We start from the raw sequence: 25,371 nt of genomic DNA, 5'->3' as shown, positions 1-25,371 counted from the left end.
CGGCAGCGCCAGCGTGGGCGGGCAGCGGCTCCCCGCGGACGCCCCTTTCATGCCAGGCCCGCGGGGACCGTTCACCGGATCAAGCGTCTCCCCCCGTGTTGGGTTTTTCTCTCTCTCTCTCTCTCTCTCTCTCTCTCTTTCAAATGAGAGAAATGACCCAAAGAGAAAAACTGGCCACAGCACTGGAAGGGAGATTGAGGGAAGGCAGTGGGAGCGGGAAACTCCACTCTCCGTAAGCAACAGAGAAGATCTATCCTCTGTTGCTCTCTCTCTCCTCTCTCCTTCTTTCTTTTGTCTCTCTCAGTCACTCTCTCTCTCTCAATTTCCCTCTCCGCCCATCTATCGCTCTCTAGCTTTCTCTCTCCCCTCTCCGAGGCGCAGACGGACAGACGCTCGAAAGGCGCGGATCCTCTTTTCCGTAACGTGAGAACAATTTGAAGTCACTGCTAACTGCGGTTATTGGAAGTTGAGGAGGATACTGTTTCCGTTTTAAAAACCCTGGTGAGGTACGGGCGGTGCAGTATGGCGGTCAGACGGGCAGTAAATCCGCCCGTTCGGCGCCCCGCGGTCTGGCCTCCCTCCCGCCGTTCGGACATGGCGGCGCTGAGGCGGACCTCTGCAGCGGTGAAGCCGCCAGCCTCCCGCTCGCCCGCTCATTTCTTTCCGCTCCACTTACACTGGGCCCCAGCCTGCTCCGGGCTTCCTTCCCGATCCCTCCGCAGCTGGGCGTCCAATCAGAAGAGGGCAGGGGGGCGGAGAAGGGCAGCGGATAGGCCAGTGGCCTCAGGGATGTGTGTTAACCTTCCACAATTCCAAATAACGCAGACCTCTGAAGGTCACGTGCTGCCGATGGCATTTGTAGCAGGGAATCTGAAGTGTCTTTAAGACATGCATTCTTTCATTCTGCCTGTTGTTCATTTTCTCACTCATCAGTTCATTTTGCCTCTTCATCTGGCTTTATAACATGAAGCTGTCACCATAGAATTGACATTAAATATGCAAATGCAAAGCAGTTCAATTCTCCTTTCTAAAATAATATAAAATAATTGAGTAAGTGCTCCAGATACGGAGCCGTTATGGTTAGACACTGAATGAAATGCATTCCCTGCATCTCTCTGGAGGAAGTCAGAGTATGAAACGGGAAAAATAATCAGCCAAGGAATCTCAGGTAAACTCGGCTGTGAAAAGAGATACTTTGGGACTGGCAAACTTCAACCGAAATCCAGAGTATCTAAACTAATCATTTATATTGTAACCTAGTATGGCTGTATTTTGTGTGTGTGTGTGTGCAATAGGTGGCTGAGCATGAGCATGTGCAGAGCCTTGCAGAAGTGCATTGGACAGTAGTGTAGCATAATGGGTAGCTGGCCTTGTAACCTAAAGGTCACAGATTTGACTACTCATTAAAGGGTTAAAGAAGCTATTTATGCCTCGCCATTGCATGTACTGTGTGACATTGTCTTCATGAAGTGAGAGTGAGAGTGATGTGCACAGGCTCTAACTCAGACCGACAGGAAGTCACGCAGCCCATGATCCTCTTTCCTAGACTTAGTAATAAGGGGGTCCCCACCCTGTTGGCCCCCGCCCCACCCCGCTACGCTGCTCCAAGGTGATGCTTGACTGACTGACAGGTGTCAGCCACGAGGTGACAGGCAGACCCCGGCGTACCGATGTTGTGGTGCTTCAGCAGGCGACAGATCCGAGCCTCGCGCTCCAGCTTCTGGTGATCTGAAGAGATAAAAACAGACAGGAACGCTGGCATGAATATGTGCGCAGGGACATCACGCACTTCGACAGAGAACACAAATGCAGGAGTACTGTGCATATTAGACTGCTCGTTAAAGGAAAAATTCACCCAAAAACGTATCATGTACTACCTGCAGGGGACAATACAAACTCCCAGCAAGGTCATCTCTGCACTCCTTCGATACAATCTAAGAGCAAAATGAGCTAACCTGCTCACATCCTCCTCATGAAGTTTAACAGGATGTTTACTGCATCCTGTTCCTGAAAACCACTGTGGCCAAAGGATAAAGGTACTAATAATATACCAGGACAAGGAAGGCAACTGCATTCCTGCGGTTCAAGTTTCGCAAATTGAGCAACATTTCCCTGCTAACAACGGTCTGCCGTCTCCCTGATGCGGTTCAGACTGGATTATGGATCTGTTTCGTGATGTGTGATATGTGTCTGAATGATTCCAGTGTTCTCTCTAAGGCCTCGGCAGAGGCTCATGTTGGACACAGGGTGAAGGGTACTGCTGCAATGTGTACGTGTGTACGCGTGTACGTGGGTATGTGCACGTGTGCGCGCGTGTGTATATGCATATGTGTGTGTATAAGTGTGTCTGCATGCATAGGTGTGAGTCTGCGCGTGTGTGTGTATGTACACCTGGGTGAGTGTGTGTGTGTGTGTGTGTGTGTATGTGTGCCTGGGGGTGTGTGTGTGTGTGTTTTGTGTGTGCATGTGTGCCGGGGTGTGTGTGTGTGTGTGTGTGGTGGAAAGAAGGAAGCTCATTTCTGCGCTCTCTCTCCAGAAGGCTTAGGCCTGGATTTGAGCCCAGCGTCTCCTCATTTGCTCTCTCTCATGGGGGGGAACAGAAGGCACGTGCTTGCCGATAACAGCGTGTTCTGCCCCAAACAGGCGGGGTTTGGCTGTTCACGGTCACCGTGGCAGCCAGCATGCCAATGGAACCACGCCCATACCAGAGATTCCTCACCCAGCTCTGTCCCTAACTGACATGAGATCTACCTCCTGTGAGTGAGAAAATGGCACCTGGGGGCATTTTGAATCAGTAACTGAGCTGATTCCAAGCAAAGCTACCTTGACGCAATTAAAAAAAAGTCTCCGGACTAAACAGCACGCTAGAGATTGAGCTTCTCACTTCTCTGCAACACAAACCCGGCTCTCCTCAGTCCCTGCACAGAGGGCTCATTCATAGTCCTGTCAGGAGTCAACGCTGCGAAATAAGTGAGAGGACTAGGGCACAAGGAGGCCAGAAGGCTGAGCGCATCTGTCTGTTTGTTTACGTCTTTAATTATTCATCCAGAAGCGACAATTAGGGATCAACCTGCAGACCTTGGTGCTTTCAGTGCTTCACATCAGAACCCCCAGTGATGCACTCTGACATCATAAAGAAAACAGGCAACCCAAAGGACATTAACCCAACGCAGTCCAACACGTAAGGCCCAATGAAAATCACGTTAGTTTTTTTTTCTCTTTGGCAAATGATACATGACTAATTATAAGGCTATTCTACTGTACCAAAGCAGGTTGACATGGTTGGTCCTACCGAGTGTAAAATAGTCAATGGCACTCATGTAGTACTGTGTGGCCATTAGGGTGTAAAATAGTCACTGGCGCTTCAGTAGAACTGTGCAGCCAGTAGGGTGTAAAATAGTCACTGGCGCTCATGTAGTACTGTGTAGCCTGAAGGATATAAAATAGTCACTGGCGCTCCTATAGTACTGTGTAGCCAGTAGGGTGTAAAATAGTCACTGGCGCTCCTGTAGTACTGTGTAGCCAGTAGGGTGTAAAATAGTCACTGGTACTGTGTATAGCCTGTAGGGTGTAAAATAGTCACTGGCGCTCTTGTAGTACTGTGTGCAGCCTGTAGGGTGTAAAACAGTGACTGGCTCTCAGGCTTCAGCTGCAGTGATCCTTGTAAAGTTATGGCTTGCAGAGCTCTGCCTGACAGGTACAGAATTATTTGTGATTCCAGTAGAACACAAAAAATTGCCCAAGAACAAAAGCTTTTACGTGTAGCATCCTGAAATGCACAGACGCGGGAGCCATAAACACAGGACTCAAGTCAAAAGCAGAATGCAGCTCTTAGAGCGACCTGTCAAGGACACCAAAAAAAAAAAAAAAAACAGCACCACGTCTCTGGTTACATTTCCTTCAACCGCCGCTTTAATCACCAAATCGGGGCATTGCGGTGAATTATTTATCGCCAGAAAATTTAGCAAACTGGATGAGGGAGAACGAGGGAACAGGGTTCTTGAATTAATCAGAGTTGGATTCAGGCGTCCCGCTAGGACGGCGATAAAAATTCACCTGCCGTGTGAGGATCGATACTCATGCATCATTCACCGCTCCGCTTAACGCGCAACAAAGGGCGTTCCCGGGCTAACGCGCAGAGAGCGCGTGCCGCCCTGCAGTAATCCTTTTAATATTTGATAAATAATATTAGCATAACACACACTACGCTGCCCATGCGTGTTCACACGACCGGCCGCCGAGGAAAGAAAGGCTGGAGGACTGGAGTCCATGAATTAACCATGCCAGCAGGTAGATGTGAGCTCGGGAGAAAGGGTGGAGGAGTCCATGAATTAACCATGCCAGCAGGTAGATGTGAGCTCGGGAGAAAGGGTGGAGGAGTCCATGAATTATACCATGCCAGCAGGTAGATGTGAGCTCGGGAGAAAGGGTGGAGGAGTCCATGAATTATACCATGCCAGCAGGTAGATGTGAGCTCGGGAGAAAGGGTGGAGGAGTCCATGAATTATACCATGCCAGCAGGTAGATGTGAGCTCGGTAGAAAGGGTGGAGGAGTCCATGAATTATACCATGCCAGCAGGTAGATGTGAGCTCGGGAGAAAGGGTGGAGGAGTCCATGAATTATACCATGCCAGCAGGTAGATGTGAGCTCGGGAGAAAGGGTGGAGGAGTCCATGAATTATACCATGCCAGCAGGTAGATGTGAGCTCGGGAGAAAGGGTGGAGGACTCCATGAATTAACCAGGCCAGCAGGTAGATGTGAGCTCAGTAGAAAGGGTGGAGGAGTCCATGAATTATACCATGCCAGCAGGTAGATGTGAACTCGGGAGAAAGGGTAGAGGGGTCCATGAATTATACCATGCCAGCAGGTAGATGTGAGCTCGGGAGAAAGGGTGGAGGATTCCATGAATTATACCATGCCAGCAGGTAGATGTGAGCTCGGGAGAAAGGGTGGAGGAGTCCATGAATTATACCATGCCAGCAGGTAGATGTGAGCTCGGGAGAAAGGGTGGAGGACTCCATGAATTAACCAGGCCAGCAGGTAGATGTGAGCTCGGTAGAAAGGGTGGAGGAGTCCATGAATTATACCATGCCAGCAGGTAGATGTGAACTCGGGAGAAAGGGTAGAGGGGTCCATGAATTATACCATGCCAGCAGGTAGATGTGAGCTCGGGAGAAAGGGTGGAGGAGTCCATGAATTATACCATGCCAGCAGGTAGATGTGAGCTCGGGAGAAAGGGTGGAGGAGTCCATGAATTATACCATGCCAGCAGGTAGATGTGAGCTCGGTAGAAAGGGTGGAGGAGTCCATGAATTATACCATGCCAGCAGGTAGATGTGAACTCGGGAGAAAGGGTAGAGGGGTCCATGAATTATACCATGCCAGCAGGTAGATGTGAGCTTGGGAGAAAGGGTGGAGGAGTCAATGATTTAACCATGCCAGCAGGTAGATGTGAGCTCGGGAGAAAGGGTGGAGGAGTCCATGAATTAACCATGCCAGCAGGTAGATGTGAACTCGGGAGAAAGGGTAGAGGGGTCCATGAATTAACCATGCCAGCAGGTAGATGTGAGCTCGGGAGAAAGGGTGGAGGAGTCAATGATTTAAGCATGCCAGCAGGTAGATGTGAGCTCGGGAGAAAGGGTGGAGGAGTCCATAAATTATCCCAGTGGCAGGTGAGTGCGACGGTGAAGTACCGCACAATCCTTGACCAGTCTGACTAAAACAACAACGGGAGAGTGAGGAGAGGCACCTTCAGTGAGAAGAGAGGCGTCTCCAGCCAAACTGAAGCTCTTGAGTGGTACTTTTGATTGTAATTACACAGCTGTAGTGAGACAGGTAGAAAGATGAGCACAAATCAGAGCTGAGTCCCTTGATTGCCTTTCAGCCTGGAATCCACTGCAAAAAACATACACACATGCACAAATACACACACGCGCGCGCACACACACACACTTTCAGCCCTGCAGTCCCTCTAGTGCTTCTCAATCAAGTGCAATGGGGATTTGGCTGCATAACACCACTCGATCCCAACCAACACTACCCCTGTACCTCTTCTTCCTTTTGATGTACTCCAGCTTCTCTTACCTTAATAGCATTCCCTTTCTTTACTTGCCCCTCCCCTTCTCGTCATTGTCCTTCCCCTTTCTGTTCAGTGCCCGTCCCATTCTCCTCAGTGCCCCTCCCCTTCCCTTGAGTGCCCCTTCCCTTTCCCTTGGTCCTCTTCCAATTAACTTCACTGGACACAGAATTCACAGGAAGGACCAACTGACAACTGTTCTCACCTGCTGCCAGGGAAACCCCATGGCACCACTATCAGACTGCCAAACAAATCAGTGCCTTGGGGATCAACAGAGTGGGGGGGAAGGGGGGGGGGGCAAAAAGTGCTGTTTAAAAAAAAAAAGTGAACAGGTGCTTAAAGGTTTCTTATACGCATTTAAGAGGCACTGTGTCTTCTGAGTTCTAACAGGAAAACAGGATGCTAAATAAGAAAATAATCGACTATACTATTGTTAATAATGTAGTGTGATTCTGTCTGCTTTTCAAAACTGTTTGCAAACGTCTCCCATTGGTGCCGTGGTCCTGGGCAGGTCACTCTTGAAAAAGAGTACATAGTGAAATGCGACTCACTGTACACATCCGATTGCACATTACATCCCTTTATGCTGTGTCTATCAGCAGCTCATTGGCCCACAGGATTGGCTCACAGGATGGAGAGCTCTTTAAACACATATTAATTCATGATGGCGGTCCGCTCCCCCCCACCCCATTCTCAGTGCGCAGCCACGTCTGGCTGCACAAACACAGCCTGCAGATGAGCACACACTGCAGCCTGCACAGGGCTGTAATCCACTCCAATCAGATCCCTTCTTCCTGGGCTCTAATCCCAGCCGCTCCAATCAAATCTGTTCTTAACGGGGCCACGGTCCCGGTTGCCGGGGGGACTCATGACAAAGGGCGCTCAGCTCCGTCCCCACTCTTCCCAGTCACCCACTTAGTCCCTGCTGCTCATCTCTGACATAACAGGATTAGCACACAAGCGTTATCCACGTCGTCTTTCATAACCCCATTACACAACACTGAATATGGCCATTTCCCCCACCATTCACCTGAGAGAGAAACAGAGAGTGGGAGAGAGAGAGAAAGAGAGAGAGATGGAGGTAGGTAGGTAGGCAAATTCAGGCAGGTAAAAAGACAGTGAGAAAGAGAGAAAAAAGTGAGAGTTGGGCCCGTCTTAAGTGAAACAGCTTCACGTCAATACGGAATCATATAGGCCATTTATCATAATAAATAATATGCAAATATACTTAAATATATTCACAAAATTTGCAAAGCGCAAAATACAACAAGCACAACTTTTTTCTTGCTCGAATTAAGTAAATAAATGGATAAAACGGTTCTGAAAAAATACTTTAAAGCCGAGCGTCAATATAAAAAAACACATGCTAAGTGCAGGTCATCTAATACCCCAGAGGCTGAGGGTTTAGAAATGACACAGAAAGTCGGACAGGCGCACAAGAACGGCCCGATTAAAACGAAAGTGGTTTGGGATCTGCTGTGAACCCTTTACCACCACCCTGCGAATAACCTCCACAGACTCCAGCAGATAGTGTCCCCGAACGCTGATCTAGAACAATCTTACCCCAACTCTAATCCTAATCCTGAGCCCAAACATCTCACAGAGCAGAGCTGACCCGGAGTCAGTGCTTAATTAAGGGCTCAATCTGGAGAGAGGGAGCTCGGTGCGGCGAGTCTTCACCACAGATGCTGCTCAGCAGGGCTGATATTCAGGCAGTCCGGGACTCTGAGCCCTTTTCCATATGTCAATAGAGTATAATGACTGATTTCCTCTTGCCACTGTTTACATAACTGCAGCCATTACATCTTTCCACCACGGGCAATAAACATGATACATGTCGTGAAAGTGCAGCCGCTGGAAATAGCTGCCGTCAGGCACAGAAATTAATCGGAATGAATTTGAATGTGCACGCACATATATATATATATATATATATATACACGCAAGCCACATGCAAACAGGAGCACGCAACTGTACGCTGTGCTTTGTGCAGGAGTGATTTGATGAAAGTGGTGTGCTGAAACATCGACCGTGCGGTAAACACAGCGAAAGAAGAAGCCCGGGGCCCGCTAAGAGTTCTTTATTATCAAAATATGCCCACCGTCACGCAGAAACCGCGAAACATCGGCCACAACGAGGGTGTGCTATCGAGAAAAAATGCAGAGCGGTAGAGGTACGCTACAGGGTACAGACTGGTTCAAAAACAAATTATGCTAGGATTCAGCTACTGCAGTGCCCATTACATTACATTACATTACAGGCATTTAGCAGACGCTCTTATCCAGAGCGACGTACAACAAGTGCATTAGTTCAAGGTGCAGAGGTGCAAAAGAAACACACTAGAGTGAAGTAAAGATCGTAGTGCCAGAAGTGACCACATAGATCAGGACTCCAACCCTGCAGAGTAACCTGTACAGCAAACAACAATCCTACCAAGTACAAACTAGCACTGGAATCACATTTGCCTAATCAGACAAAAAAAATCCTGACAAATAAAAACTAACGTAATCGTATTAGCCTAACTAGGTACATTGAGCTAAACTATAGGCTAGGGAGGGGTGGGGAGAGGTGCAGCCTGAAGAGATGAGTCTTTAGTCTGCGTTTGAAGGTAGTCAGATTCTCTGCTGTTCTGACCGCCACGGGGAGGTCATTCCACCAGCGAGGGGCCAGGACAGACAGCAGACGGGAGCGGGAAGTACAGACGCGAAGAGGGGGAGGTGCCAAGCGTCCAGAGGTGGCAGAACTGAGAGGTCTGGCTGGTGTGTAGGGTCTGATGATCCTCTGGATGTACCCAGCTGCAGTCATTCAGGTGTGCTGCTCGACCCCTTCCTCCACCCCCCATCCCCTGCCTCTACCAACCCCCACTGCAGTGGCAGAACTGCGGGGTAGCCAGGGATGGCCGTGGCCACCCTGTACTGAAGCCTGGTATAACCCTAACTCTACTGACCATCACATATTTCGCCATTTTTTCTGGTGCCGCCACTGATGTTTTTATAGCGTGGCAGGCACACAGTGCCCTCACCCTCCTCCTCCACAGTGGGTGTCCGGCAGAATCTACCGGAACATCTGCGAACACTCCTTAAGCACGTAGATCAGACGCACGTCCAGTAGAGGGATCCACTTATCAACTGAGACTATGTATCGTAACCGCACTTCCTGTGGGAACAGCAACAAGCTCTGGGCACGGTTAGGGAGAAGAGCTGGACACATTTTAAGAGCCCCCTCCTCGCTCTTTTCATTTCAGACTCAAGAGCCTAGCCATAATTTAAATCTGGATAAAAGTGTTGTATGATTCAATATGTAGATGACCTATTTCAAAGAAGCCCCTTTGAGAGACAGAAAGCTCTGAGTTTTAAAAAATGGGACAGCTATTTTCAATGCCGTTCTCTCAACTCCCCCCCAAATGTCATCAAGTCCACTTAAATCTAGCTCATCTGATCATTAACCTGTGTGTTGATTCAGCTTTAAAATGTTGACTACCTGTGTCTACTCAAATTGTACAGACAGAGCCATGTGAGCCATTTTGACCTTAGTACTATTATGGTGTATTGCTATACATGTCATGCCCATACAACCCAGGTACAGTTCTGTTACAGAGGTTTGGCTATTTGAAAAGTCCAACTGTCCCCTTTTACAGGACTATTTTAAATTCTCCAGTAGTCCCCAACGGCAGCCGCCTCCACCCCACTGACACCGCCTCCACCCTCGCAGCACAGAACAGAACCCGAGCAAATTTCCAGCAGAACCCCAGCAGACCAAACAGCGAAGTAAAGAATCAATACCTGTGCAGACTCAGAAAGGCTGTTTGGCACACATCGATACACAACAAGCATGAAAACTGCAACAGACGAGCTCTAAAATTGAAAAGGTCAAAAGCAATAATCTAATCTTCTTTGTGAATGTATCTGGGAGTTTCCATCATTAAGCAGTTTCTCTACTGAGGCCTGACATAAAAAATACCCTCCATCACAGATTTGACTTTCCCAGCAGCCCCTATCACCAACCCCCCCCAGCCGCCACCACCCTGGAAGATGAAAGAGATATTGACCGCATAACGGTGCCCATCTCTGCGGCAGAAGTAGGTCATCCAACACATTTCATCAAATGAGTAAACTGATGGGGGAAGGCTCACTCCCCCCCAGCACTTGTAGAAAAACAGGCAGCACAATAACAATGGCACACCTGAGCTTCCCAGTCTTATGAATATGTTAACCGATCCAAGGGCTCTCCTGTCTGGGGGTAATTAGGTGTCTCCATGGCGATGCCTCAGCATCCCTTTGTGAAGCCGCAGTGAATGAGGACTGAGGTTTCCTGGATGATTTCAGCGTCGGCACTGACAACTGTACTGCAGGTGCAGGGTGGTGCACGGTAGGGGCTAAGGAATTACACTTTCAACCAGAGGTTTGCAGGTTTGATTCCCAAAGCGCTTCCTCTTAAGTACTTTGACAAACATCCAGCAGTATGAACTGATAACGCATCAAAATACATGGGATAAAAAACAACTAGACAAAGGAATATGCTCAGCAAATGAGATAATGTAATGCACGGTAAAATAATACTGTAATAATGCACTGAATAATATAATCTTCAGTTCTGGGGAGTTCAGCATTACTGAGCTAATGAAAGATGTGCATGTGTGGTATGCCTGCCCACTAGGGTTATACTGAGTGTGTGGAGATAAGATGCAACAGATTGTGGAGCAGACTGGGGGAGAGGTCAGTACACAAGTCTCTAGATCTTGGCTCTGAAATTGTTCTTATTGTGGTAAACTCTGGCAAAGGCAGAGGGGATTACTGGAATGTGTGTGTACAGTACATATTCTTTAAAAATGCACTGTAATTCAATACTATAATGATACAGGCATTAGGCATACCAGCAGGGCTGTGAGCTTTACTTGACACAGACTTTTCATACAAGCTAGGTGTGTGTGTTCATGTGTGTGTGTGTGTGTGTGTGTATATATCTGTGTGTGTTTGTGTGCATGTATGTGTGTGTGTGTGTGTGTGTGTATTTGTGCATGAATGTGCATGCATATTCATGTGTATGTGAGCGTGTGTGTGTTTGTTTGTTTGTTTATTTAGATCCCCATTAGCTACTGTGTTGTAACAGTAGCTACTCGTCCTGGGGTCCCCATAAATCTTTTACAATACTTCAATACAGAAAAATACATCAATACACATCCGTAACATTCATACTCACAATAAGACTCACAATACATAACTATACATAACTACACTATAACTATACGTGTGTGTGTGTCTGTGCATGGGTATGTTTGTGAATGTGTGTGTTTCAGCATGGGGGGGGCAAAAGATGAATAAACACAGAGTCACTTTTTAAAAGGAGCGATGAACCACCAGATGATGTAGCGCAGTGAGCGCTAGTGCAAACATTCCAACCGCAGATAAATGGTCTGACTCCTGAGTCATCTGAGCTTAGCAGTGTGGAGCTATGCCAGACTGGGGGAGCAGAGAAGTTGCGAGTTCAACTCTCAGGTAGCCGCCCAGGGCTGAGGTGACTCACAGCACTCACAAAGCGACACACTTATGAGTATACAAACACACTACAGACTGTGAGTGATGTTACAAACTGTAAGTGATGTGACTATGCTTGAATTTTCAAAGGGTCACCAAATGAATATCTAAATGCTTTTTTCTCCTTCATCACTAGAGAAGGTTCTGGAAAAGACCAGGCTCATGAGGTCACCAGACCCAAAAGCCAGGGATGTGGTGCTGGCCTTCAATTCCACAGGCTACAGAGAATTAGTGTACTTTCTACACGGCTCCAGGTACACCCATTCTCCTCTAGCACAGGAGGACATGCAGGAGCATAATGCCAGACCTTCAGATGCACCAGTGGAGCAACTTTGCATAAAATTTGCAAAATAAAAAGGAAAGTGACAAGAGACACACACCTGGGTTTGGATGGTATCGGATGACACACGAAGAGAGTACATCTCTGTCAGAGAATCGCCGTGTTGTCATAGACACATGAACAACAAAAACAGCAAGAGCACTCTTTCTCTTTCACACTGTCTCTGCCTACCAGTTTAAATGATTACCCTGACATACTGTAGGTGACTCTATGAATAGTCCTCATAGGCTTCACTAAGAAACCTGTCTGCCCGTTAGTTTATCTGCCAAAAAGTTATCTGCAATCATGAATTGCACCCACAGAGAATACCACTGTATAGAATCTGTCCTCAGATAATGTTTCACAAAGCTGTCTAAGAAATATGCTGTTTAGTTAACTGACCTCAAAAAAACCCGCTCACTGTGTCATGCTTTATGAATCACCTTTGCTCAGACTGCATAGAAACAAACTGGTTTATTAATGGTCCCAGTTAAGACCCACTGTTTCCAGTAAATCGCAATCGCCTTCGTAGACAATGTATCATTAACGGACCTGCTCCACACAAACACTACCCCATTGATTTTATGACATACACCGTTTTATTAGCTGTCCTCACAGGACATTCCACTTCATTAGCTGTCACTTCCTCACAGAGAAGGACTGTCACTAATATGTCCTCACAAATGCTGCATGTGCAACACACGCACAAACACACACACACACACACACACACATATACAAACACACACACACACACATGCACGCACGCAGGCACGCACGCATACACACACTGGATTTCGAGGGAAACGGCCACACCTTCGATCTAACCAGTTCTCGTATTTCCTAGAAATCCATTCACCTGCCCACTGTTTTTGACTGTGCAAAGATTAGGACCACACAACACATCCCTGAGTGCATGTTTTTTTTTTTTGGTCTGTAGGACAACAAATGAAAAGCTACGGGTGTTTTCTCTGCCATAGGACCAAAACGAGATGAAAATGAGACTAAGTGTGTGATCATGAGGTCTCAGGTGTGCGGCGTGCTGCCCTCGCCCATCTGCTGCCGCCTCCCCCCCTCCCGAACGCCAGCCCTCCATCTTGAGTGTGACTGAAAGAGCCGCTCTGCCGCTCTTGGCTGTCAGGCGCACCGTAAACAGCTTTCATTCTGTCAGCCCGAGCTGTTACCCGCACTGCAAACAAGCGCCGCTCCGCCATTCGCTAAGATTCAGCGATCCCGCCCAGGGGGGCCAGCCAAACACAGTACAGACCCCTGATACAGCCCCCATGCAAGGTATCATTTATTTGCTGTACATGATATGAAACAATGTAGCTGGGGGGGGGGGGGGGGTGTCTAAGCAAAACAAGTCAAGTTTTGTGTGCTTTATCCACAAATATTATGGCTTTGTTACTTACTGACATTGAAACTTTTCTGGAGTGCAACTCTCTTAGAAGTAAGTCCGAACAATATATACAGGGACCCTTGTCTTTCACGTGCGTGTGCGTGAATGTGAGTGTGAGTGTGCGTGTGTGAATGCATGAGCATGTGTGTGTGTGCGCGCATGTTTGTGTGTCTGTGTGTGCACCTCTGTTTTGTGTGGTTAATATGTGGTTGATCACATTGTCTGGGCAGAACGCGGTATAGATCCAGCAGTAGATCTGTCAGTGCAGGGAGGCTGGCACTCCCTCTTCCTGTCACAGCAGCAGATTACCGTACGAACACCTTGTTCATTTAGATACATTTCACTCAGCAGAGTCTCCCCTGGGGATGCTAAGCAGCTGGGGACTCGTAACGGTCACTCTACCTCTAAAAGCGAGACACAGCAAGGTCCACAGCGCTCTCTTTCGCTTTCTATTTTATTCACTCTCTTCTCTCGCTCTACGCCCACACATCTCTCCCCCTCTCTCCTTTCTCCCACTTTATTCTAATTATCTCTCTCAGACACTGTCTCTGTCGTTCTATTCTCTGCGGCGCGTACCTGGAGACCACCCTCCGGATCACTTTCCAAATGTCCTTGAGTGACCGCAGCGATCTGGCCTCGGGAGAGGATTGGGTGGGGGACATTACAGCAAAGACAGGGCCTGCCAGTGCAGACAGGCACTCACTTTCTTGCAGAAGCAGCGTGACACCGGTCGCTAATTGGGTTTGCACGCTTCAGCAATGACAGCAAAGGGTGTTCACTCTCCTTTTACGGCAATGTGCTGAACGCGCTGAATGGATGGACTGGAGGAAGGGATGACAGGGACACAGAGGAGATGTTTGTCCTTATCCTGCCCTGGTCTCCTCTACCCAACTGGTCCTCGTGGGCTGGGCACATTCAAGTGCAGCAGAGACGTGTACAAACCCCCCTCTGCTTTGTCAGACACGATAACTGACACAGAATTTTGAGTATTCGAGAGGGACCGGCCCCTTAGTGTCCGACACGTTCTAGCGAGAGCAGTACTCGCGCCCTGCCAAACGTGGCGACCGCACGCGGGGACGGGAGTGCCCGCTACGCGCGCGGAGATGCGCCAAGACGAGACCGGGAGCGCGGAGAAACGCAGCCGCCGCCGCGACGCGGGGCCGTCGCCCGGGGAGAGAGAGAGACGCTCCCGTGAAGCGCAGTCGCTTTCGCTCTCACGACGCCATCGGATGTCGAGGCAACCTGGCCCTGAGCGGGAGAGAACAATGCGCCCTGTCTTTACTTCTGAAAGAAAGCTGATGAGTAGCGCCTCGCGCCCTGAGTACCCCGCCCGCTAACCGTAGCGCCCGGGAACCCGCTGATTGCAGAGCTCCCCTCTACCTGGGACTAAATGAGCCACGGACTCTCAGAACCGCAGACTTGCGAGCCGCTTCCACACAGGGAGCACGACGACGCTAATGGCTTCTCTTATTCACACCCTCAACGACTATCCGTTATTTTGAGCATTCGCGTGTGATGGTGCCAGTACCTGTTATCTGCAGGTGGCTGTCAAACACTCAAACAGAGCTCACAATGTAATGGAAGTCAGTCAAAAACATAGAAAAGACGTGCACTGTACCAACAAGGCATAATATTGTTAACTAATGCTTAGTAGCCAGAGAAGCTAGCTAATGTTAAGTAGCTTGGTAATGAAGGAAAATTTAATCATAACTGCTAATGTCCTGATATATTTTTATGTGCACCTACACCTGCAGGAACTTTTGAAACTTTTGTTTCATGGACGCGGAACTACGACAGTATGTCTGCCCAGTCCTCTTCCTGGAAATCTCCTTCATTCCAATTATAATTTGGCACATCTGATTCGGCTAGCAGCTCAATTAGATCTCTAGCCGCGTAAGAAGGTGTGCTTTATTAGGGTTGGAATGAAAACCTCCAGGAATAGGGCTGGGCAGCCCCGATGCAAGGTATCATTCATTTGGTGTACATGGTATGAAACAATGTAGCTGGGGGGGGTGTCTTAGCAAAACAAGTCGAGTTACGTGTGCTTTCTCCATAAATATTATGGCTTTGTTCTTACTGACATTGAAATGGAAATCTGTCATTGGTGTTATTAGGTCTTGAGCTGGCCAATTGCCAGAGCAACTTTTCTGGAATGCAACTCTCATTCACACACGACCTCTAAATGTTAAGAAGTTCCTTAATGAGCTAAGGGTTCCTTAACGAGCTAAGGGTGCATGTAACAATGGTTATAGGATGACTTCATCTCACAATCACAGACTCACTATCTAACAAAGCGCTCACCAGAGAGACAAATGAGCTGCCGCACCGCTCATGACACATGCATTCTGTCAGGAGTCATTAGCGCTTAGATCAGTAGCCCAAACAGCCAGATGCATCATACATTTAGCTGACGGCGGTATACTGTATCTCGCAGTAGACAGAGCTAGATCCAGATCTGTGGCCAGAGGGTCATGGGTCCAGGCGTTAAGTAGGACACAGCTGATGAACCTCAGAGAAAGGTATTTAAAGCACTCTGTGGAAACTCTAGCCGTTGAGTGGGTAGCATGGTAAAAAAAAAGACTACAACAATAAAGGAAGAAGAAGAATGGATGATAGAGGAACATGTAACCTAAAAAACCTCTGCCCAACAGCATTTTGTTAGCGCACAACATGCTAACTCTGAAAGGAGGGTTTCTGCAGGGGAGGGCGGAACAGGAGAAGGCAGCCTTGACTCATTGGCTAATTAGCAGAGACGGGGAGGATCCCGTGGTGCAGTATGCCCCTCTCTCTCTTTCCTGTTCAGTATTCAGGCCCTGCTAAGGCTTCCCCTGGTTAAGCCCAATTAAACCTCCGAAAACCCACAGCTGTTCCATCTGGTCGGCTCAGTAAGCATCACCATGCAAGCTCTCCATCGATTTCTCAGCCACGCTCCTTGTTTCAAGAGCATCGTCCTCCCAGAACTACTGCACCTGTCAGAAACAGGTGAACAGAGAGAGGTTTCTACTGTGGCGACAAGAGCCAGGATAATACTGACGGGGGGAAAACAGCCACATTGCTTCGCCTTTTAAAATATGCTGCGCCATTTCCTGATAAAGCTCATCAAATCACAGACCTGTTACCACAGCAGCCAGCAATATTGCAGCTATAAATTCCTGCACCTTTGACCCCCACCCACACACCTACTCATAACTGTACAGCATAACTGTACAGAGAGGGCTGAGAGAGAGAGAGACGGCAGGAGGGAGGAAAAAGGGAGAGAGAATGAATGAGAGAGAAGAGAGAATGAAAGAGAGGGCGAGAGAGAGAGAGAGAGAGAGAGAGAGAGACAGAGAGAGAGAGAGAAAGAGAGGTACGCTCCCCCCGCCACAGCAGTAGATGCAGGGGTTTAAAATAGACCCAGCAGGAATAGAGAAACGTGGGCGTCTGCAAATGTGATAAGAGCTGAAAATAAAAAGCTCTGAGAAATCACAGCGCTCGGGCCGGCGAGGGCGCCGCGCCGATTTAAAGGAGCCGCCGCCGGAGCCGGAGCCGGAGGGACGCGGCGAGGCTGCCGTGCTCAAGGACGGCGCGCCTTTCACTTCCGCGGCGAGCGCAGAATGCCCGAAATCCCCCTGAGCGTGTGGCGTACGGGGCAGGGAACGCAGGTCATTGGGCCTGGACACTTTGACAGCAGATTTGTTGCGAGGTCAAAGGGTCATAGGTCACAAAGTCAACTCAGCCAGTCGACATGGGCGATGTCACCTTACCCTACCTAACTGGCCATCCCATTTGGTATACTAAGCATACATGATATGACCGTTACTTTGTACGTTACCACGTATTCTTAAGTATACGTGGTAACGTTAATTGTATACTTCAGGTGTACTTCAGAATATAATGTTTACACATGGGATTCATAATTAAGGTGGGAACTGGATATGCTGGGCCAAATGTTTTATTTCTAAGAAAGTATCCACCAATTACCACTGTGAACAGAACATACATATATATCGCTCTCACACTCATTCATCCCCCCTGTCTGTCCCTATGTCCTTCTTTCTCACTCGTGCTCTCCCTCTCTCCACTCTCTTCCATTCTCTGTCGCTTATTCTTCCTTTCTCTCTCTCTCTGTCTGTCTCTCTCTCTCACTCTGTCTCTCTCTCTCTATCTCTCTCTCTCTCGATCTTCAGGGGAATTCTGTTTTTCTAGGTTGGTACTTTAATAGGTCGGAGCACGGTAAGAATTATAAAAGTACTGCTTTATAGGTTGTAGAGGAGCGTGTTGTGACCCCAGCCACTGCTGACCTTAGAGAGACTCATCAAAACTGAAAGAGCCATGCTGCACAAGTGATCTGCGGCAGCTGTTTTAATTCCGTTTGCTCATTTTCACAAGTGAATGCAGAATTCATTATCACATTAATCAGCCCTGTTAAAACACAATCATTCCTGCAAAAATAAATGAAACCTAAATCTCCCATTGCATTCATACCACTGGGCGCACGTGCACGCGCACACACACACACACACACACACACACACGCACACACTTTATCTGATCGATGTACTCAGACAGAAACACTGGGCTCTCTGTGTGTAGTCGGTCGCCTGCGATAAGATCTCCAGGAAAAATTCAGTTTACTGCTCAGTGCTGCATAAACAACACGGAAACAAACAAAGAAGACTCGAGCAGAACAGGGTCGTCCTCCACAGAATGATAACTGAGATAGGCCTGCACGGCGTCTTTTTGAAAAGGAAACTTAATGAAGAGGATGCATAAAGACTGTTATCAGGCGCTTACACAGGAACATCAGTGACGAATAAATGAAAGAAAGTATGAGCTTTGATAAGATGAGCATATCATTCAGTCTGCTTTTCTATTACTCCACTCCTTTTTTATAGAAACCTCAGGAATTCAATTTCAAGCTTCAATTAAAACTGCCACTTAGATGCATCTGCGCGAGCGCGAATGCATGTGTGCGTGCAATTATTATAATAACAGAACTTGCTGGGATCTTCATTAGGCTCAGATGAACAGTTCAGTAACGCCCACTTACCGCCATGCCCCCCCCTCGCCCCCCGACCCTCCACCCCCCCAATTCCTGTACAGTCAGTTTCTACTCAGCATCACTGTACAGAAACCCTATTCAAAACTTTCACTTTCGTCCAAAAGCAACCGTTAAGGTGCAAGGAAGCGTTCCCCACAAATGCTGCGCGGTTTTGCCACGAAGGTAAACCGAGGGCCTGCAATGGCCTCTGGGTAGCGCTCAGCATGTCACAGGGTGAGAACAGAGGGGTTATGAGGAAGTTCGGAGGGGCACAAGTGAGAAACGGTTCTCTACCACACCAGAACACGAGGGGCCACGAGGCTTGCAAAACTGTGAAAGTCTGCAGAGACCTAGGCTTTACCGAGCTCCTCCACACTACCGACATGCCTTTCTGCGTGCTCAGGGAGAGCGACGGAGAGAGCCATGCACGGACAGATCTGCAGCTACGTCTCCGACTCACAGCAACGGGTTCGAATTTCTCACAGATTTCACTCGGGGTTTCTTGCTGAAGTGGAACGCCAGCAAACAGTATAGTCCCGAGAGACTCAGCGATCAGGTCTGTGACGAGTGCACATGCGTCACTCGTGTGTTAACTGTCGACGGCGTGAACACATGCTCATGTGCAGCGCGGCGAGACACGTCAGCATCACAGTTCAGCGGTGACACACACTGAACATTATGGTCTGTGTTTGCAGATAAGCCAAATTAACACTCTGGCTCTGTGTGAAAAAAACAACACAGGAATACGACAGTTCTGTGCTCTGTGTTCACAGATAAGACCTACAGATCGATGCCCTTGCTCTGTGTTCAATGATAAGACTTACAAATGAACACAACTGTATGTGATAAGAACCACATATGAACACTACAGCTGTGTTCATTAACATGAATGGAAAATTAAAGGGCATATTACAACAAAATTGTGGACGAATTAACAATAATATTACTCTTATTCCATTAAAAAACTAATTGTATACCATTATAAATAAGGCCTATTTTACTTACATTTTATTACTTAATCAATTTTTGCCATGGTATCTACCTATACCATCTTGAAAAAACAAACCAAGAAATAAGAAATAAGAAAAAACAAACAAGCAGCACGCTCAAATACTCAGCACCATTTTACACACAAAACAAAGTTATCCTGAAGACACCACAAATCATTTGTCAGAAGATAACGTGTGAGCTCTGTGATTGTATTCTGGAACCGGTCAACTGAAAAAGGCCCATTTTACCCTGAGCTGACAGTCCGTCTGTCCACACACTTCGTAGCCCTGACGCAGCACCGTTCTATTTTCTGACGAACATGACACAGGAAACGTTTTGTAAGCATGTCCCCAGTCCGGCCCACCTTTGACCTCATTGGCCACAGAAGTCACATTCTCTCTCTGGCCGTCTCCAGCAGTGACAGCCTGCCATGGGCGGGGCGACAGAGCGGTTCCCACGAACCTCCATAAATTATCCGCGAAAGCGCAGGAGCGCCCCGCAATGACCTGCTTCATTAACCCCCGCGGTGTCACCTGTCGCCGAGCGCTGCCAATCGCAGTAGCTCCGCCTATTTTGGGGTTCAAAGATCCTCTGTCGGCCATTGCTACTGCAAAAAAAGCCCCAATGCTCACAGAGACTGCAGTGTCACAGAGACGGCCATTTTTCCACTCACTTTAATTTCTTTGGGGACTTCCTAAAGAAGACCTGAATATTCAGCAGAAAAGACCTGTCGAAATTTAGCAACATCAAAAAAATACACATAAAGAAGCATTCTGGCAGCCTGGCAAACACACTGAATCATCAAAAGGTGTTTTATTTTGTATTTATTTCTTTATTTATCTGTGTGAAGGACATAAGGAGGCTATGGAATACAAAAGACAGCTCATGCTGAGACAGATCGGCCCTGATAACGGCAAAGACAAAAAAAGGCCTCAGTTTTCAAAGAGCAAGGCAGTGCTGCATTACTGATGTGCCTGTGGGCTTGCACACTCATTATCCACAATAAGCACACACACAGCCATTTAAAATCACCACTGACGGTCTAATGCAAACCTGCAAAAGCTAGAGAAGTTCCTGCCATTTTCAGAAAGGTGGAACATCGACTTCCTTACTGTGGCACATTACAAACCCTTGGCACAAATCATGTCTAGACAGGACTGAATCCAGAACAGAAAACACCCAATTGATTTGTTTTTGAGTGCAAAGAGCGTCTCCATGTCAGGATGCAGAATGTAAGCAGGTAAATACTGAAGCCAACTAATATTGAAGCACCCTACACTTCAAAGCTGGTCCCACTTTAAAGTCACAATGGTCCAGAGCTCACACAAATATCAGGGGTCCACTGTGAGAATGTGATCCCCACAGCATTGCATCAGACATTGGCCACAACAGAAACACAGGCCAGAGACATGGTGGGAGGTGAAAGGAGAAGATGGAGAAAGACAAGAATGGGGAAGGAGGAGGACAGAGAAATGTATCAGGTATAGCATGGTGAAGAATGGTGCAGTAAGAAAGGGGAAGAATGGAGGGATGGAGAAATAGAGCTGGGGGACAGGGAGGAAAAATAATGGGGAGATGTGAAAAGGTAAGAAAGGAAGAGATGTGTGGAAAGCATGGAGGAAGCATGGGGGGAGGAGACGGATGGAGGGATGGGGAAGCAGACAAAAAATATTGTAGCGCAGTGAAAGGAGGGATGGAGGATGAGAGAGGATGAGACTGGGATGCCTGAGGGAGTTAGGATGTGCTATTTTGCCTCTCTGCTCTTGCTGATGTGTTTGGACAGGCTGAGTGCAGCAGAACTAAGCCCGGATAATAACGCAGTGGATGTGTCAGCACTATCAGTACACGGCCCAGTATACCTCTCTCTCATCCACCCTACTCCTCTCTTTTTCTCCGTCTCTTGCTCTCTCGTTCACTCACAGCCGTGCTGAACTGCCATCCGAAGGTCAGGCTCTCTCTCTCTCTCTCTCTCTCTCTCTCGTATTCTCTCTCTCAGAATGCTCTCTCCCTCCCTTTCACTCTCTCTGCTCTCTCCGTCTAGACCAACACAGATCCCTACATCCCCTCATTTGGACTGAAATGGACGGGAACGGACCGGAAAGGACCGGATTTGGTTTCGGGGACGACTGAGCCACAGTAAGCGGGGATGCTGCAGCTTTCACGCGCAGTCAGCCATCTTTCACTTCTGTTTATTCTTAAACTGGGGATTTTTTTTTTTTTCAGCCCAGCTATTCTGAGAAACCTCCCACGTGTCAGCACATGCAAATTTCCTCCGATAAAACAGGACACATTCAAATGCCCCAGGAGCGGATTGCGCTCGCTGCGAGAGCTGCAAGCCTCTGAAAAAGGAGGGAACGCGGCATCAAAACGGAGAGGGCGAGGTGCGGCGCCGGGCGTGCCATGGCCTGCGTGTGTGAGCCCAGGAGTGTAGGAGCCTGGTTATTACGGATATTACATGCACCCCTTTTCATAAGCGCACCCCACAAATACTGTTTAATGCTCACCATTGGGGTTAAGACCCACAGAAAAAAAGCATATTTATAAGTCTAGCACAAGTATGCACAGAGGGCAGCTCTGGGACAATGCAATTGAGGGGACTATGCTGGCTAAGCATAGTCCTGCGGGTCCTGACGCAAGCTCATTATCTCAACAGCAACAGATAGGTGAAGGGTCCCGGGTTCTTAAACAAGGGACAAACGACATTCTTCTGGGAGTGTGTAACATGAGTAACCTCACCAAACTTGCCTCACTCCTGACTGACTCTGTACCAACCCTGGGGGGTGGGGGTGTCCTGTACAGTGAGCTTCCTGAATGCACCCCCCCCACTAGTGAACAGGAAAATAAAGTTAATGTGGATTCAATAGAGTTCAATAAGCTGAAAAAATACACTTTGGGTGTAACCACCATTTTTTGACAGAGATCCAGGAAAAATGTGTTAATAGAAAACATTCACACTGGGGAGAGTTTCACACAAATGTATATCAAATTACAGCACTGATCTTACTATGTGTTAGCTCATGGGCCTCAGAAAAATAGACATGACTGTTTAACTAGACAGGCCAGCAGGACTTCAGCTGACCATAGCTTGTGAAGTCGCAGAAGTAAGCCTGCACTGCGAGCGTTGAGGGCAAAACATTGGAGCTCCCATTACAATGAATGGGGAATATTAGACTTTTGAAGGCAAAATGATTATATTTGTTGGAAAATGGCATCAGAATTCAGTGGATCCAGTGCCACTTAAGAGAGAAATGTGTCCGGATACAAACGTCCAAGACTATGACAGGGACGGTTATGTGGAAACTCCCATTCATTTTCTCCATGGAGAAAATGTCCTGCGATCCGGAAATCCACATATGGGTAAAGGTTTTGCTCTGTGTTATGTCATACTTCTGAGGCCCATTGCAGACAGGGGTCACATGACGTGGCAACATCTGTGCCCCCTGACCAACCTACCAGAGATCAGACAGCTACATTATTGCCTACAAAGTACTGTAATCTAAATCAGTCCCTCCCATTCTGTGTGTCACTACAGGCTACACTGCAGAGAAATAAAACAAGATGAGTCTATAGATGAGTCATTTCAAAAAAAAAACACCTTGCAATTAAAGCCGTGTTAAATGTGTCACCGTGACGATTGCAGCCTACAATGTGCCGGCTGCTCCAAGGCGTTAAGCTGAACAAATTTGCAGGGATCCTGTTATCCAGCGATTCTGCTGTGGTGACATGACACAACATGTCCTCCTTATCGACGGTGTCCCGTTTCAGGGCCACGGGGGAGGGCGGGCCTTGTACGTTCTGACTGACAGGGGTGTGGCCACCCATTCCACTCCTCCCTCCCGCCTCTCGTCGGTGCAGCGCCCACTCCCCTGTACCTGGTGGAGTCACACCTCCAAATCCAGACGCCCTTCGCCGATAGGCCAGTCGATTTCTCCTCTCCTCCCTCCAGCTCTTCGGGCCAGTTGCACAGTATGGGGTACTCCTCAGCACTTCTCCATATTAGGGCATTTGAACATCGAACTACCACAAGACAGATGAAATACCCTCAATGTTGATTGACAAACACTATGCCAGAGATCTCTGGCTGTGTGCCCTACAGTGGATGGGAATTTTGATTAATATGTAACATAATGACATTCGCAGACAGGGCTGAGAGTTGTATACAGCTTGCTTGGCAGGTACGGCTATCCGCGAAGTAAATCAATGCCATTTGTCAGCGTAATTAAAGAAATAATAATGTTCTGAGGGTAAAGGTGACCATTATATGGCAGCGTTTCAGATGGAAGGGAAACTCTGGCATTTCAGATGGAAGGGAAACTCTGGCTGTACTGTGCTTGTGTTCCAATGCCTCTGCTGCTTAATGTTTATTCCACCCAAAACAGTGAAAAAAAGGCTTACTATAGGGCGCAAGAAAAATGGTTTCATTAAAGTTACCCGTAGCTTTCACAGAGCAGAATAAGCACTCCTGTTGAGTTTATGTGCCCCTCCCCCTTCTATGCCCCGCCCATGGTGGGAAATTATTATTTTTATTTTTCCTAATGAGTTGAGTCCAGCTGGATGTACACTTCATTTGAGGTGGATGTTAACTTTAGAAATCTTGTCAGGGCCTCCCTCCCCACCGCTTCTCTTTACCACTGAGTGAGGCCTCTCACGGTTGCCAGATCGTGATTCCTCAGATTAGACCAGTCTATCAGGGTGGCTATTTGCACCTGCCATATGCTGGTCCCCAATTACATCAGCCTCTCCAGGGCGACTCCACTCACACCTGCCAGATTCTGATCCCCCTAACTGAACCAGTCTTCCGGGGAGTCCTCCTCCTTGCCTGCCAGATTTCGCCCCCCTTATTGCATCACTCAGGGTGACTGCTCATGCCTGGAAAAAGGAAGCGGGTCTGAGACAAGAGCAGGAACTTGTCAGGCGTACAGGGTGTTAAATCTCTCCCACGCAGACAAGCGGTGATTCACTTAGGAACACTCACTGATAGGGAGATTTAAGAAGAGGCCCCGTGAGATAACTGTGTCAGAGGCATTAGCATGTATGCTGCATTACTACCAAAGAAACCCGGAGGATTATCAGTAAATTCAATCTACCTCTGATCAGAATAAGGCAAAGTGCCTCGGCTACATCCGGTTAGGGCTTTGATTGCACGCTCGGGCAGTGTCTGTCTCCCTTGGTTTCTCTGTCTCTTGCACACGCTCATCTGTATTGAACTTCCCTCAGAAGGTTGAAGTCTCTCTCTCTCTCTCTCTGTCTCTCTCTCTCTCTCTCACACACCCATACTGCCACACATGCACACACACACGCACACACACACATATGCATAGTTAATGAAATAAGGCAGGAACATCCCAGAAGCCATGTCTCAGTCCGGAGTGAGGTGTCCAGGTGTCTACGCAGACCCCGCAATGCTCCACTGCAGCGGATTCCCACGGAAACTCCTTTTCACAGCCACAGGTAACCCACCAACCAGCCATCTGTTGTCTAGCAACTCTTTCACCAATCACATCGTTCAGGACCTTCTCTACCCCACACTCCAGCACTGCAGTGGAACTTACCTTGCATGCAAATGTCTCTACCTCACTTCTCACTCTACTGTATTTTGCAAGGAGTTGTAAAGGGAGACTATGTGAAAAGCAGACTTTAAGAAAAAAGGGAAGTATCAAATTAATATTTTAAATGCATTATTTTTTCTAATCAGAGACAGCAGTGTTGGCAATCAAAGATAATAATAATAATAATAATAATATAATAACAATAATAAAAAGAATAGTAGTAGTAGTAGTAGTAATAATAATAATAATAATAGTAATAATAATAGAATAACAACAATAAGAATAGTAGAAGTAGCAGTAGTAATAATAATAACGATAATAATAATAATAATAATAATAATAATAATGGCAAAACACAGCAGAGCAGCACATGTGCCTTTACAGAATAATGTCAGACTTTCACAGAGAATGCCAAGACCACAGCACTTTGAGTCAGTGGCCATGCAGCAGCTGCAGACTGTGGAAAGGGCTCCTCTTATT

At 47.7% G+C, this 25,371-nt stretch overlaps 1 protein-coding gene across 9 annotated transcripts in view; it reads right to left on the bottom strand.

The window, feature by feature from the left end:
* The window catches only part of camk2d1 (calcium/calmodulin-dependent protein kinase (CaM kinase) II delta 1), a 99,064-nt gene that overhangs the window by 47,120 nt on the left and 26,573 nt on the right, over positions 1 to 25,371 (bottom strand). For all 9 annotated transcript variants that reach the window (XM_035424744.1, XM_035424749.1, XM_035424745.1 and 6 more), the window contains exon 3: positions 1,669 to 1,728. In XM_035424744.1, the coding sequence (XP_035280635.1) occupies positions 1,669 to 1,728 (60 nt within the window). The remainder of the gene's footprint in view (positions 1 to 1,668; positions 1,729 to 25,371) is intronic.

Source organism: Anguilla anguilla, chromosome 7 (genome assembly GCF_013347855.1).
Source record: "Anguilla anguilla isolate fAngAng1 chromosome 7, fAngAng1.pri, whole genome shotgun sequence".
NCBI lineage: Eukaryota > Metazoa > Chordata > Actinopteri > Anguilliformes > Anguillidae > Anguilla > Anguilla anguilla.
The sequence above is the reverse complement of the archived record's forward strand: the minus strand, read 5'-3'. Positions and strand labels throughout refer to the sequence as shown.